This window comes from Oncorhynchus clarkii, chromosome 24 (genome assembly GCF_045791955.1).
Source record: "Oncorhynchus clarkii lewisi isolate Uvic-CL-2024 chromosome 24, UVic_Ocla_1.0, whole genome shotgun sequence".
NCBI classification, from domain to species: Eukaryota; Metazoa; Chordata; class Actinopteri; order Salmoniformes; family Salmonidae; genus Oncorhynchus; species Oncorhynchus clarkii.
Genome location: NC_092170.1, coordinates 8,707,065 through 8,723,681, shown reverse-complemented (window position 1 = coordinate 8,723,681; position 16,617 = coordinate 8,707,065). Strand labels below are relative to the sequence as shown.

At 45.3% G+C, this 16,617-nt stretch overlaps 1 protein-coding gene across 2 annotated transcripts in view; it reads right to left on the bottom strand.

The window, feature by feature from the left end:
- Positions 1–3,684: 3,684 nt before the first annotated feature.
- The window catches only part of LOC139383084 (tumor necrosis factor alpha-induced protein 2-like), a 32,586-nt gene continuing 19,653 nt past the window's right edge, over positions 3,685–16,617 (bottom strand). For both annotated transcript variants that reach the window (XM_071127391.1, XM_071127392.1), the window contains exons 4-13: positions 13,383–14,058; positions 12,893–13,007; positions 12,124–12,234; positions 11,624–11,724; positions 11,143–11,256; positions 10,579–10,714; positions 9,429–9,551; positions 9,040–9,195; positions 8,012–8,133; positions 3,685–5,275 (exon numbers count right to left, since the gene is read on the bottom strand). In XM_071127391.1, the coding sequence (XP_070983492.1) occupies positions 4,993–5,275; positions 8,012–8,133; positions 9,040–9,195; positions 9,429–9,551; positions 10,579–10,714; positions 11,143–11,256; positions 11,624–11,724; positions 12,124–12,234; positions 12,893–13,007; positions 13,383–14,058 (1,937 nt within the window). In that variant the 3' untranslated portion in view covers positions 3,685–4,992. The remainder of the gene's footprint in view (positions 5,276–8,011; positions 8,134–9,039; positions 9,196–9,428; positions 9,552–10,578; positions 10,715–11,142; positions 11,257–11,623; positions 11,725–12,123; positions 12,235–12,892; positions 13,008–13,382; positions 14,059–16,617) is intronic.

Genomic DNA, 16,617 nt, shown 5'->3' with positions numbered 1-16,617 from the left:
TCCACCTTCTCCCCTGCGGTCCCGTCGATATGGATAGGGACGTAACATAGTAAACGTAAATCCGAGACACTCAAATTAGTAAGTTACTTTTCATATAGTATGTTACCGTTGGTATGGTTACATAAGACAAAAGTTTACTTAAGGCAGAAATGAAAGGAGGGTGGTTGGTCGGGGTGTCAGGTAGCCTAGAGCGTTGGACCTGTAACCGAAAGGTTTCTAGATCAAATCCCCGAGCTGACAAGGCAAAAATCTGTCGTTCTGCCCCTGAACAAGGCAGTTAACCCACTGTTCCTAGGCCATCATTGTAAATAAGAACGTGTTCTTAACTGACTTGCCTAGTTAAATAAAGGTGAAATAAATCGTTAAATAGATGTATAACGTGAATGCCTAGCAATCCAAAGGTTGCATGTTCAAATCTCATCACAGACAATTTTAGCTAATTAGCAACTAACAAATACTTCCTACTTTTATTTACTTTGCAACTAGTTAGTCTGTTAGCTAACCCTTCCACTAACTCTAACCACAGATAGAATAATGAGACATACATTTGAAGTCGGAAATTTACATACACTTAGGTTGGAGTCATTAAAACTCATTCATCAACCACTCCACACATTTCTTGTTAACAAACTATAGTTCTGCCAACTCGGTTAGGACAACTACTTTGTGCATAACATAAGTAGATTTTTCCAACAATTGTTTACAGACAGATTACTTCACTTTCACTTCACTGTATCACAATTCCAGTGGGTCAGAAGTTTATATACATTAACTTGACTGTGCCTTTAAACAGCCTGGAAAATTCCAGAAAATGATGTCATGGCTTTAGAAACTTCTGATCGGCTAATTGACATAATTTGAGTCAGTTGGAGGTGTACCTGTGGATGTATTTCAAGGCCTACCTTCAAACTCATTGCCTCTTTGCTTGACATCATGGAAAAATCAAAAGAAATCAGCCAAGACCTCAGAATAAAAAAATGTCAACCTCCACAAGTCTGGTTCATCCTTGGGAGCATTTTCCAAATGCCTGAAGGTACCACGTTCATCTGTATAAACAATAGCATGCAAGTATAAACACCATGGGACCACGCAGCCGTCATACCGCTCAGGAAGGAGACGCGTTCTGTCTCCTAGAGATGAACATACTTTGGTGCGAAAAGTGCAAATCAATCCCAGAACAACAGCAAAGGACCTTGTGAAGATGCTGGAGGAAACAGGTACAAAAGTATCTATATCCACAGTAAAACGAGTCCTATATCGACATAACCTGAAAGGCAGCTCAGCAAGGAAGAAGCCACTGCTCCAAAACGTTCATACAAATGCCAGACTACGGTTTGCAACTGCACATGGGGACAAAGATTGTGCTTTTTGGGGAAATGTCCTCTTGTCTGATGAAACAAAAATAAAACTGTTTGGCCATAACCATTGTTATGTTTGGAGGAAAAAGAGGGAGGCTTGTAAGCCGAAGAACACCATCCCAACCGTGAAGCACGGGGGTGGCAGCATCATGTTGTGGGGGTGCTTTGCAGGAGAGATTGGTGCAGGAGGGACTAGTGCACTTCACAAAATAGATGGCATCATGAGGCAGGAAAATTGTGTGGATATATTGAAGCAACATCTCAAGACATCAGTCAGGAAGTTGAAGCTTGGTCGCAAATGGGTCTTCCAAATGAACAATGTCCCCAAGCATACTTCCAAAGTTGTGGCAAAATGGCTTAAGGACAACAAAGTCAAGGTATTTGAGTGGCCATCACAAAGCGCTGACATCAATCCTATAGAAAATTTGTGGGCAGAACTGAAAAAGCGTGTGTGAGCAAGGAGGCTTACTAACCTGACTCAGTTACACCAGCTCTGTCAGGAGGAATGGGCCAAAATTCACCCAAGTTATTGTGGGAAGCTTGTGGAAGGCTACCTGAAACATTTGACCCAAGTTAACCAATTTAAAGGCAATGCTACCAAATACTAATTGAGTGAATGTAAACTTCTGACCCACTGGGAATGTGAAATAAATCATTCTCTCTACTATTATTCTGACATTTCACATTCTTAAAATAAAGTGGTGATCCTAACTGACCTAAGACAGGGCATTTTTACTAGGATTAAATGTCAGGAATTGTGAAAAACTGAGTTTAAATGTATTTTGCTAAGGTGTATGTCAACTTCCGACTTCAACTGTATACACTACCGTTCAAAAGTTTGGGGTCATTTAGAAACGTCATTGTTTTTGTCCATTAAAATAACATCAAATTGATCAAAAAATACAGTGTAGACGTTGTTAATGTTGTACATGTTTTATGGAATATCTACATAGGCGTACAGAGGCCCATTATCAGCAACCATCACTCCTGTCTTCCAATTGCACGTTGTGTTAGCTAATCCAAGTTGATCATTTTAAAAGGCTAATTGATCGTTAGAAACCCTTTTTGCAATTATATTAGCACAGCTGAAAACTGTTGTTCTGATTAAAGAAGCAATACAACTGGTCTTCTTTAGACTAGTTGAGTATCTGGAGCATCAGCATTTGTGGGTTCGATTACAGGTTCAAAATGGCCAGAAACAAAGAACTTTCATCTGAAATTGGTCAGTCTATTCTTGTTCTGAAAAATGAAGGCTATTCCATGCAAGAAATTGCCAAGAAACTGAAGATAGAAGACCAGCATCCCAGAGTCGCCTCTTCACTGTTGACATTGGACTGGTGTTTTGTGGGTACTACTTAATAATGAAGCTGCCAGTTGAGGACTTGTGAGGCGTCTGTTTCTCAAACTAGACACTGTAATGTACTTGTAATCTTGCTCAGTTGTGCACCTGGGCCTCCCACTCCTCTTTCTATTCTGGTTAGAGACAGTTTGCGCTGTTCTGTGAAGGGAGTAGTACACAGCATTGGCAATTTCTTGGCAATTTAATTTAAGAATAGCCTTAATTTCTCAGACTCTTATGGTTGTTGTTTTTGTGGTAAATTACTGTTATCTTACATGAAAGTGTAAAATAAAATATTATTGGGAAAAACCGACTACAGGAAGTTTCCCCACTGAGTGGTGTACATTTGGCTCAACTAAACATATTAGTTTTCAACCTAGTTGGACAACAGCAAAACTCTGTTTACTGGAAAATAAGCTTATCTGTAAGCATTATTAGAAGTCCTATACTCCGGAACTGACCAATCACTTTTTCCACATTGCCCAAATACACAACCTACCCCCATGCACCCGCCCTGCTGTTTTCCTTCAGAAACCAAGCTTGAGTCTCGTCTCTCTCACATCCCTGAGTAATGAGAGAGGGACTCTTTGCCAAGACGCTTTGGTTGGGTGGGTGGGTGATGGGTGGAAAACAAAACAGAAAGAAATAGCATTGTAAAAGACAAATAGATGTAGACCTACACACAACAGTTGTGCTGTAGCTTTCTGACCCTGTAGTTAGGGGCCAGAAAACAGCCATGCCAGATGACTCCATCCAGACAGCGCATGGTAAGATCTGTTTGTGAACCTTGTTTTCCATTCAGGTTGGTTACCCAGGAGTTGTCAGCTCAGCTCTGTCAAGGAAAATGTTACATGATTGGTTTAACCCTCTCTCAGCAATTAATTAAAGGAAAGTGAACAGCAGTCCCTTCAAAACACAGAGATGATTTGGGAGCGAGGTCCCATCAATATCCCATCCTTAATGGTAATTTAAAACAAAGCCAAAATATTTGATCTCTGTTGTCGTTTATTCTCATTTAATTAGATGATTTATATACGATTTCAAAGCAGATAGATTATTACATCCAGCTGTTCAATTATGCAACATCAGGTGAACAGATGAAACGTTTTAAATCAGTGTGTGACCAAAAAACAGTTGAAGTTTCAGTCCAAAATGTCTGCTTGTTGATTTAAAAAAAAAAAAATTATGCAGATTTTTTTTTAATTTTTTTTATCAAAAAGTGCAATTATCAGTCAAATTATCTGAGGATTAAAATATTTGTTATCAACAATCATGAAGAATAGTAATTATTCATTGTTTAATTTACATAGGTAAAAGTACACATCTGAAAATAATCTTTATCTTCATCTTCAATGATGGCTGTCGAATTATTTTAGTCAGGGTCTCAGCATTCGACAAAACCCAGAGAAAACACAAGCTTGGAATGATCATACATGAATTAGACTGGGATTTACAGTTTGACATTGATTACAAGCAGCCATAATAAATAAATTCATTGGTTGGTACATAAATAGGCAGTTATGATTTCATCCACTCACACAGGCTTCACTCACACAGGCTTCAATCATCTCTTGAGTTGCTCAACATACATTACCCCATATACTGTATATCACAAAATGAAAATAAACTATGAATCATTATTTTAAATACAATGAAAATCACCACTGAGATGACAGATAATAAAAATGGTGTAGTACCTTAAATCGAACTTTTATCATGTGCAACTACAAAGCGGACTCCAACCTTACCCATATCAATGTCAGCACGTTATGGGATTGTGTGTGACATTTTGATTTATTCCAAACAGTGCTCTTGATCAGTAGAACTGATTTAAACCATAGTTCCTATCTAACCCTCATAGTCACCTAGGTGCAGTATTAAGAATCTTGCCCAATAGGTTGCTTGTGTCTCTTTCAACTGCCCTTTGTCAAAAGGAGTCAATACCAACAACCCACAGGGATTCAAGTCCAAAAGTCCTCTTAAATGGGTATTTTAATATTTTTCTCCGTATGGTTGCACTTATGAAAGCTCTTTCCCAGTCTTGCAAGGACTAGGTTTATCGCTCACAATGGAAACAGTCATCATACTTTCTTTACCAAGGTGGCTGTGAAGGGTGAAAGGTCACAACATGGCTATTCTTTCCATGTGTTGTTCCACTTCCTCAATGTGTAGTGCCGTCCGCCCCTGGTATCGCCACCATGTGCAGAACTTGACAACGAGCTCCATTGTGACTTGCTGTTGAGCAGCTGTCTGTCTGCTTGAGTCATCAGAACGTTTCCAGAGCAGTTAGGGCCATTAGAGCATATCGTCGTACGCCTCTCTGACCGGGGCTCGCTTGGTACGCCGCCGTCTCAGGCTGGAGAAGCAGGAGGAGGCGGTGAGGGCGATACGGCTCAGGCCCAAGTTCAGGCAGTGCACCTCGGATGTGACGGGCACCTCGGAGAAGAGGGCGCGGTCGCGAGACAGCCGTGTCAGGGTGTCACTGTTCTCAATGTCCTTCACGATGTTCAGGATCTCCTGGCGCTCCGTCTGCCGAGTCATCCCACGGATGTTCAAGATGGCCGACACATGTTTCTTCCTGCAAACAGAGGAGGAGAAAGAGGGCTTAGTCTAGTTCATACTAATACAAATCGACATGGAACAAAGATGTCATATAGGCCACATCTAGCACATAAAGCCTTGATTGAGTTGATTTGAAAAGAGTGTATCTTGCATCACTGCAACGGCAGAGTTAACCATCACAAGGACATGACATGGTTAGGAATCAAGAGAATCATCAAAATACTGAGAAGGCAGTCAGCCCTGAGGCAAGTCACTAAGGAACATGGAAAGTTAGACAAAATAGTTAGCAAAATACAGTTAGTTAGAGAGCGTTCCCAAATGGTTCTGTCACACCCTTACATACAAACACAATTAGTAAAACATCTGTCCCTGTTTTAGGGTGCCTGACTGGCTTCCGATTCGACACCTTGGCCTCTGGAAATCTCCTTGCGGGCAAGTACGAGCGGCTCTGAAGCCACTTCCTCTCTGTTGCGACTTCCACTTCCTCTCTGTTGGGCTGAGCAGCAGCACAAGGCTGAATGGCAAGCAGCCATAAACACTAACAGCAGCCCCTGGGACGGTAGTAACTCCACCTTACCTGACACCCTAGACCCACACCAATTTGCATACCGCCCCAACAGATCCATGGATTACGCAATCGCCATTGTATTAAACACTGCCCTATCCTATCTGGACAAGAGGAATACCTATGTAAGAATGCTTTTCATTAACTACAGCTCAGCCTTCTACAGCTCAACACCAGAGTGCCCTCTAAGCTCAACACTAAGCATGGGGCCCTGGGTCTGAACCCCGCCCTGTGCAACTGGATCCTGGACTTCATGACGGGCCGCCCCCAGGTGGTGAAGGTAGGAAACAACACCTCCGCTACGCCGATCCTCAACACGGGGGCCCCACAAGGGTGAGTGCTCAGCCCTTCCTGTACTCCCTGTTCACCCATGACTGTGTGGCCATGCACGTCTCCAAGTCAACCATCAAGTTTGCAGACGACACAAAAGTGGTGAGCCTGATTGCCAACAACGACGAGACAGCATACAGGGAGGAGATGAGGGCCCTGGCGGTGTGATGCCAGGAAAATAACCCTTCCCTCAACACCAACAAAACAAAGGAGCTAATTGTGGACACCGTCCGCAACCACGGGGCTCTCCAGAGGGTGGCACGGTCAGCCCAACTCATCACCGGAGGCACACTGGCTGCCTTCCAGGACATCTACAGCACCAGCTGTCACAGGTAGGCCAAGAAGATCAACAAGGACCTCAGCCACCCGAGTCATGGCCTGTTCACCCCCGCTACCATCTAGAAAGAGGAGACAGTACAGGTGCTTCAAAGCTGGGACCGAGAGACAGAAAAACAGCTTCTATCTCCAGGCCATCGGACTGTTAAATAGTCACCACTAGCCGGCCTCCGCCCAGTACCCTGCCTTGAACTTTAGTCACTGTTACTAGCCGGCTACCACCCGGTACCCTGCCTTGAACTTTAGTCACTGTTACTAGCCGGCTACCACCCGGTACTCAACCCTGCATGTGAGTAACTGCTGCCCTATGTACATAGTCTTTGAACACTGGTCACTTTAATAATATTTTAATACTGTTTTACCCACTTCATATGTATATAGTGTATTCTAGTCAAGGGTCATCCTATATAACTACTGCTGTACACACCTTTCCTATTCATATACCGTCCACACTGTCTACAAACACTATCCTATACATATATATTTATATTCCGGACTCAGACACTGCTCGTTCTAATATTTATGAATTCCTTTCTTTCTTTAAAAAAGTGATTTGCGTGCATTGTTTTTAATCGTTAGGTATTACTGCACTGTTGAAGCTGGGAACACAAGCATTTCGCTACACCCGCGATAGCATCTGCAAAACATGTGTATGTGACCAATAACATGGATTTGATTTTGATGATGGAGCCCAAACTCACTTCCCACCACGACCAGTGACTATCACCAAAAATAACACGCAGATAAAGTGGGGGCAGCTTGGCTTCCGGGAAACCTTATTTTTCTGTTCGCTACTACGGAGGATTAACGAGCAGTTCCATGCAACCAGGTGATAGATTGCAATTGGTATTTGGAGCAAATTATGCCATGAAACCAACTAGGGTATTATTGTACATAGTGTACAGGATAGTACGAGGCCCTGAAGGGTCAATGCCCTGCACAGTTGCAAGCATCAGGTGTGTACTTTACAGAGGGATTTGTCATACTTGATGCAATATGTCAAGGATTGTACGGTGTAGTTTCTGTCAATGGTTAGCATTCTCCAGATTCAAGTCAAGATTCCAAACAATACATGCGAGTCTGTTATGAGTTACGGATGGAGACAAATCTTAATTTAGAGAAAAGATTCCATTGAGGACTGCCTGCCCACGCCAGGTTGTGCTACACAGCTACCATGTCACCCCTGGGCAGGAAGTACGTGTTTTTGCTTTGTTTTCGCCCAGGACCCGAGACGGACAAACGGACAAGACCCCCCCCCCCCCCTCCCACACACCCTTTAATGTGTGCCAGCGACGGCCAACAGCTCCCCATAAAAATAAGGAAACGACTCAGCTCTTGTTTGCTTTTAACAAGTCCCCCATTTGCCATCCACAATTAATGCAGAACAGTAGCCATGTTTCCTTTGGGGTGTTTCAGTCCACCTAAGCTTTTGGAAATGTTGACGCTCATGTGGCTCGATGGAAGTCCTGAAAATATGGCTGTCATTCTGCATAGATGATCGCTGCCTCCCGTGCTCCTTACCGAATGTCTGGGAACTCCCTCACCAGGACCCCCACCTCCATTTGGATGGAGGGGATGTCTTCCAGGAGGATGATCTCAGAGAGGTGTGGGATAGCACTGTCCAGCCAGGAGGAGGGAGATTCCTAAAAGGGGAGAGAGAGAGAGAGAGGCGTGATCAGAACAGATCCTCTAAACAGCACAAATGAGGATACAACCGTCTAAACAGGGCAATTCATGTTCAACTAGTTCTGCAGCGTCATGACAGGTCAACAGGCTATTCTCCGACTCAATGCCTTTGAATCTACTATCTTGGCAATGGCTCAAACCCAGAACTAGATGAAGTGATTTCAAGCCTTAATGGTTACAACTAGATTGGTGATGTTCACACATTTGTTTGACCGGAGGGAACCATCCGATAACATAGACCCAAAACACCCAAGGTTAGAAGTACAGCGACAGTATTGAGCGTGCAAACTCAATCACCTGAGCATCAAAGTGACCCTGTTATTCTGAGAGGACTAAACCGTGTGGTCGACCAGAGGTTCATTCTGGTCCTCCACTCAACCCCAAAGGCTTGTCAGGGCTTCTAATGCCCAGGGCAGGATGCCAGACCACTCGTCTGTAAACAGCGCTATCCTGTTGTCCGGAGAGGTGACAAATGGATGTTTTATCTGGAGAAAGGGGCGGACGCCACAGAGGGAAGGATAGGGAGTGGGCTGGGGTGAAGGTTGAGGTGATTGCCCCCTTGTGCAAACGGCCTGCCTGGTCATCCATCTATATCTAGGTTACAGTAGCCATTATTTTTTCTCTCTTTTCTTTTTAACCCCTCGTCTCCTTTGTTTGAACTCATCCGGAGTTGTTTCAGTAACTCTCACAGACAGGCCGCATACCAGTCAAACGTGATTAATGAGCACACACTCATAAGTGCAAACAAACACACACACACACACACACACATACACACGCTGTTCGTTGCGTCATGTCACAGGCAGCACTGTTGATCCGACTACGGTTCTCCAGTGTACCATAGTTGTTCTAGAATGACTCACCAGATCTTTGAAGAGCACTTTGACCTGCTTGCCCTCGTCACGCATTCGTCCAGCCATCCTCTTCCTCATTCTGAGTGACGTGCAGATGATCCTCCCCCTCATGAGGGAGCGCAGGTATTCCATCAGAATCCGTCTATGCACCTCTCCCACCAGGACCTGGGAGAACGAGGGAAAGATAGAATGAATCAATCAACCAATTATCCATTCAGTCAATCAATTAAAAAAAAAAAAGTTTTCTCTAGAACATTCACTGTTTTGTTTTTTTTGCTTAGAATTAAAACCAATCAAATATCTTTGAGTTATTAGTGCACATTGTGACGTTGTGCCAGAGGACCTTAGCGCCTCTCCATGTCTACATGGCTCCTACTTGCTGCGTCTCTGCCATGTACCTGATAGGGTGGGCTGTCCATCCTGCGAAACTTCTTGAAGTGTTCCTTAATATGGGACTCGATTTGCTCATAGGTCTCTGTGTTGTTCAGCCACTTCCTCTTCACCAGCTTCTCAAAGAAGGGCTAAATATGGCCAGGAGAGGGAAAATGTGAGTGAGCAAGAGAGAGAGAGACAGGAAAATGGTGAGAGAATGAAGAAGACAAGGAAGGGAGGGAGACAGAGAGATGTGGATGTGGCACCTGAGTCAGATCCGTGTTTTATCGCTAACTGAGTCACCCGACTGGGTTTGTGTCTTCCTATGAGGATGTGTGGGCCTTTTAGACCAATAATTTCACAGATTGTGACTTCCTACCCAACGACAACAGCATAAAAAGCCCCAGCTCGGTCAACTGTGCCCCTGGAAGACTGGCACTGCCCGTCTCTATGGCGGCTACTGAAGAGGAGCGGAACTGCATAGCCTGCCAGTAACTATGTGGCATGCTGCCAATCTAATCTTATTTAACCATGTTTGTCACATTGGAGCGGCTATTTTAGGGCCTCAGTTCTTCAGCACATCCCTGAGAACTTTGAGGGCAAGCCATGTGGAGAACACTGATAAGATGTGCTATATATTCTGGGACACATGGCAGACTGAGGGACGCTTGAGGGCGTGTGTGTGTGTGTGTGTGTGTGTGTGTGTGTGTGTGTGTGTGTGTGTGTGTGTGTGTGTGTGTGTGTGTGTGTGTGTGTGTGTGTGTGTGTGTGTGTGTGTGTGTGTGTGTGTTTTTACCATGTGTGTGTGTTTTTACATTTTACTATACTTGTGAGTACCAGAAATCATCATCAGAATAGTAAACCAACTAAAATTCTGAGAAGTGAGGACAGTCCTCACTTGTAAAAAAGGCTATTTTAGGTTTAGGGGTTAGGTTTAGGATATATAGTTAGGGGTTAAAGTTAGGGTAAGGGTTAGGTTGAGGTTTAGGGGTTAGGGAAAATACGATTTTGAATGGGAATCAATTGTTGGTTCCCAAAAAGTACACACAAGTACAGTAAGACATAGCAGTGTATGTGTGTGAGGTTGTTTACATGTTGTGTTAGAAAGCTGTGACCATGGGTGTGTTTAGGAATCCTATGTGTGTGTGTGTGTGTGTGTGTGTTAAGAACACTCACCCTTATGCGCTCATACAGTCTGTCACTCAGCACCTTCACTCCCTGGTTGACTATTCTGTCCAGGGAAGTGTTTGCTCGCCTGGCTGAGTCCTCACTGATTGCAGGGTCACACTGCACACAGCGCTGGACAAAACCCCTGCACACACACAGTCACAGCAGACTAATCAATACATTGTACACTTACATGATTTATGTTTTAAGGAATATTCCAAAAACACACCAAGGCAGTTTTTGCTCTGTACTTGAGAACTTGAATGCTAACATGTACCATTTTGGGGAATTGTTTTTGAGTATAGTATTTAAAGGGAAACTTCACCCAAAAACAATATTTTGGTATAAATTTCAGTAGTCCATTGTGGCCCTAAAATGTTCTGCATGTCAGCAATCGAGTCTTCAAGATAAATACAGAAATACAGCTGGTGTGATGCATTTTGCATCATACCGGCTGCAAAACAAATACCAAAATATATTTTTGGGGTGGAATTTCCATTTAAGGCGTTATTGGGGAAATGGACCGACTGTAACACAATGCAGGCTAGCCTACTACTGCTACAACAGTCCTACCTGAAAGGGGGACAGCAGTTGACCAGGGCGATGGTCTTGGAGATATATCCATCCTCGTTATCCCCAACCATGTTGACCAGACACTCGTGGAACATCTCCACTTTCCTTTGGAAGCTGGAAGTTAAGCAGTTTTAACAGTATTAGAATGTCTCATAGAGATGTTCCTTTCCATATTCCAGTTGAACTGGTTGGTTCCAGTTGATATATTCTAACATTATTGCAAAATAAAATGCATTGGGCAGTGAGACAACTATAGATTTGGCCCTGTGTAATACTCTTTTCATTCTAAGAATGATGACAGTGACTTTGTTCTAGGCCTTATTATGTAATATGTAATGATACAGTGTGCTCTAGGCCTTATTATGTCATATGTAATGATACAGTGTGCTCTAGGCCTTATTATGTCATATGTAATGAGACAGTGTGTTCTAGGACTACTACAGTGTGTAACATGTCATTCTGCAGTGTGTGGTTCTCTCACCTGTACAGGAAGTCGGCCAGACCATTCAGACTGCACTGAGCCACAAGGGAACCCAGGTTTCTGTTGATGGCAGCTGACTGCTCGAGATCTACCTGCAGCCTCTAAACACACACATACATACACACACATACCAGATGTAATGTTGGCAAACGTGTATTATGTGTGAAATGCTATTTGACTCTTTCTTTTTTTCCTTTTACTGCATCTGTGTAGAAGGTGCTGGTACCAATCAAGGCCACTAGAGGCCAGTGAAGGGACTCTAAAACAGTGAGCTGTGATGGAGTTCTAAGGGAAGGGTCTGTATTGACTTTGGCGGTTGCTTGAGGAATGTTTCCTCTGCTCCACCAGATGCATGAGCTTATCCTCAAAATACGAAGTGACCACATTTAGCGTGCAATACAAAACCATCATGACCGGCCTCATCAAAATCAGGAGGAGAAATCAATTACTTACTCCTGATATCTATCCCTGTGTGTGTGTGTGTGTGTGTGCGCGCTTACCTGGATGACGGTGCGAGCCAACATGATCTGATACTCCTCGATGTGCAGCGTCTCCATCCAACGCTTCACCTCCTCGTCCAGCACCTGAGACAGCTCCGTGGTCACCTTCTCCTGGAACGCAACCAGACCGCGCGGTCAGACACAACTCCGCCATGCACTGAACCACTGTGAGCTCTGCAGCCGCTAAGCATCAAAATATTCCCAACAGATGCCGTCAAGACATCAAGATGGAAACAGGCGTAGAATCACAGATAATACTGTAAATCTGGCTTCATTTGTTCTGATCAATATCCCCTTTGTAAAAATCCCCTTATATTTTAGGTGAAGGTTTCCTCTCATTGGTGGGTGAAACAACAGGGGCATGATTGATTGCCAGCCCACAGGCCACGCTGCCAATAAACCCAGTGCTCTTTTTCCTCTGCAGGATTTACTTGTGGACTACTATTATGTCTACATACATGGGCCCTGGGCCCTGGAACTCCAACAGTGAACAGAGTACCACACACACAACAGTGCTCTAGCCTACCTGGACTTGACTCGCAAGTGAGTTGCGTAATGACCTGAGCTAAATGGCCTGTTGTATGGCTTCCATTGTGTGTTGTCCGTCGTAGACAGGAAAACCCACGAGCTGACCCTGAGACGGTGCGCACTGATTGGCTGCACTGGTCAGAGTGATATCCCTCCCTTTAGGTGGACAGGAAGGACCATAGGAGCACTCTTTCGGGGCGCACCAAATGAGGAGGGGTGAGGGGTGGATGTCGGCCCTTACCCTGACAGAGTTGAGACAGTCCAGCTCCAGTTTGTCCACAGTCTCCGAGGGCAACAACGGCCCCAGCTGGGACCTGTTGAAGGGCGTCGTCATGCTGACTGTTCCAAGGACGTCCCTGGAGGGATTACAGTAGGAGGCCAGAGTCAGTGGCATACCCATACAGTAACACTTACCTAATAAACAACTGTTTATGTACAGTATAATTGACAGTATTTATGCACAGTATTAAGTACAATAACATCACACCACCTTGTAACATGCTTTACCGTGAAAGCATAAAGTGAAATGAAACATTTCTGACAAGTTTGTGGTTCATGCAAGTTTGTTACAACCTGACATTTAGCTATATACTTTTGTTCATTCCTTTTTTTGTAATGCAACTCTGCTACTTACAAAATCTGATATGTGTAAAATCACAAGTTGCAATACACAGTTATTGAATGAGCTATTCAATAGTCTACACTCAGTGACCTTTAAGATGGACACCCACTTGTTATAGATGTTGTAGAGCCAGTCCAGCAGAGAGTAGATATCTGTGATCAGCAGCTGGTCGTCAGTGATGCTCTGCAGTCTGCGGGCCACCGCCTGGTGGTAGCTCTGTAGGTACACCTGGAAGGGTTCATACTCCTCTGGGTACACTGGCACCACGTTCCTCTTGGCCGCCCCCAGGTCCTCCACCACCCGGGTCCGCACCCTGTCCAGGTAGTCCGCCAGCTCCCCGCCCCGGGCCTCGTTCCTCTGGGGAAGGCTCCCGTTTGCTGCCTCCGCCACCGCCTCCTTCCACCGCTGCTTCAGCTGCCTGGGTCTGGGGCCTCCGGGGAGCGCCCCCTCACCCTGCGCCCAGTCCCGGTCCGCCTGCTCCTCCTGCTGCAGAACCTGTACCACCAGCCCCAGGTTGGGCCCCGCCGTGGGGGAGCGCAGCGACTCACGCACCACCGCCCACAGCTCCTTCTGCAGGGCTTCGTACAGCAGCTCCACGTCTTTGGCTTTGCGCCTGCCGCCGTCTTTGCTCCCGGGGCTGTTGAGGTCCTCTGGGACAGCACCGCCTGCTGGCGATGAGGGCAGGGTCGCTGCGGCCGCCTCGTTACACTCCTGCTCCAGCTCCAGGATGTGTGTGTCAGCCAGGAACAGGTCTCTCTTAGTCACCAGCTGCAGAATTTCTAGAACTAAAGTAGAGAGGAGGAAAATGCGTGATACAACTCCACATAACGCATGATAAATCATGTATAGGCAATACAGCTGCATTAAGTCAGAAGGCGGAATGGAGACACCATCCTAATGGAAAGATCTGGGCTCTTGCACCCTCACCTGTCTGTTATGCCACACAACACATGACCTGGTCAACTGGATCAAGTCCCATGTAAATCCAAGACCTACTCAAGTAAACATGACTAAGCTTTGCTTTGAACGTGTTTCCGAGCTACGTTTGTTTTCGCGTCAAGCCAAAGGCTAAGCCAGGTTGTCGCCTCCTACACAGGTTCCCACATCAGGTCCTATCAGTATCAGAGGCTCCAGGCCTGAAAGACAGATGTTGTTTGTCCCATTTTAGGCGTGTTGTTTTTGGGCAGATTGGACACGGTTAAACCGATCTCTCTGGAGGTGGGTTAGATTCATCTCGACTTCAGTTGCACACTTCAAAAGATCCCATCAGGGACATGTGGGTGCCAAACATAAAGCATCCTAGATTCCCACAGAATGTCCACTCACTTGTCCTCTCCTTAGACGTTTCTCTATCAGGTCTTTTATTCGGCTAGTATAGCTATGGAATAGTATATAATAAAAGTTCATTTTGCTTTGCATTAAAGTGGAGAAATTGTATTTCCTGTGGAACTCCACTTTGGCTTCAGAAAGTTCCCATAAGTGCATGTAGACTTTTAGAGCCCAGCCTCACCCATTGAGGTGATCTCATCATCTCTTACTCTGATGTGGTGTGACAGAACGTTTTTAAATTAGTACTAAAACCAGTGATGAAGTCGGCCATTTTCTATTGAAGTCACCAGACACTCCCCTCTGACATCACCCCTCACCCTCTGGGAGGAGCAACACAGCCCGGTAAAAATCCATGAAGTCTGTTGGTCAACTACAGGATAAGACCAAGTAAAGGCATGTGCACCCTCAGGCTTGTCCGTTTTTTTTTCTTTCATTTTTCAGACGTTAAATTAATGACAACAACAACAAAAAAGATCTGTCAGCGGTATTTTGCGGAGGGGGGGGGGCGCACTGACTGACCAGGAAAAGAGTCCCCCCCTAACACCGCCTATTCTCCCTAGTAAGTGGTTCCTTAAAAGGTGCACCACAGAGCAATGATTGATTCCTTCTTGATGAATAAATAAAATGCTAATGTTTTGTTGTTTCTCTGCAATACTAGCCACCAAGCAATTCTATGAAGTTTACATTGGACTCCCCAGTGGCGCTGCGGTCTAAGGTACTCCATCTCAGTGCTAGAGGCGTCACTACAGACCCTGGTTTTATTCCAGGCTGTATCACAACCGGCCGTGATTGGGAGTCCCATAGGGCGGCGCACAATTGGCCCAGCGTCGTCCGGCTTAGGGTTTGGCCGGGGTAAGCCGTCATTATAAATTAGAATTAATAAGTAAAATAAAGGTTAAAAAAAATAATAATAATAATTTGAGTCATTTAGTATACGCCCTTATCCAGAGCAACTTACAGTCAGTGCATTCATCTTAAGATAGCTCGGTGAGACCACTTATAACAGTGGAAGTAAGTACATTTTTCCTCAATAAAGTGTCTTATTTAAGATGGGTAGGGTCTTACTTGACATTTTCGTAAGATGGGAGCGGGGACTGTCCTAGCATCAGAGGTTCCACCATTGGGGTTCCAGGACAGAGACAAGCTTTGACTGGGCTGAGCGGGAGCTGATCTCCCGTAGTGGTGGGACGGCCAAGAGACGGCCAAGAGACCAGAGGCGACTGCATGGAGTTCTCGGGTTGGGATGTAAGGTTTGAGCATAGCCTGAAGGTAGGGAGGGGCAGTTCCCCTTGCTGCTCCGTAAGCAAGCCCCACGGTCTGGTCCTGGATGCGAGCTTTGACTGGAAGCCAGTGGAGAGTTGCGGAGGAGCGGGTGACTTGGGAAGGTTGAACGCCAGGCGGGCTGTGGCATTCTGGATAAGTTGTAGGGGTTTGATAGCACATGCGGGGAGCCCAGGCAACAGAGAGTTGCAGTAATCCAGACGGGAGATGACAAGTGCCTGGATGAGGACCTGCGGCGCTTCCTGTGTTGGGAAAAGTCGTACTCTACGGATGTTGGAGAGCATGAACCTGCAGGGGCAGGTCACTGCTTTGATGTTTGCAGAGATCAACAGGGTATTGGTCATGCCAAGATTACTTGCGCTCTGGGAGGGGGACACCGTGGAGCTGTCCACAGTGATGGAGAGGTCTTAGAGCTGGTAGGCATTCCCCGGGGGGGCAGGGCAGCTCCGTCTTGTCGAGGTTGAGCTTGAGGTTGTGGACCGACACCCAAGCTGAGACGTCTGCCAGGCACGCAGAGATTGTCACCCACATAGCAACGATAGGAGAGACCACGTGAGGATATGACAGAGCTGAGTGACTTAGTATAGAGAGAAAAGAGCACACTCTTAGAAAAAAGGGTTTTTGGAAGGAATGATTCTTTGATTATTCCTTGGAAGGCAAGAAGGGTTATACATAGAACCATAGCTGCACATCCTATTTTCCCAGGATGCTCTATTGCAGGGTGATTTTCTGAA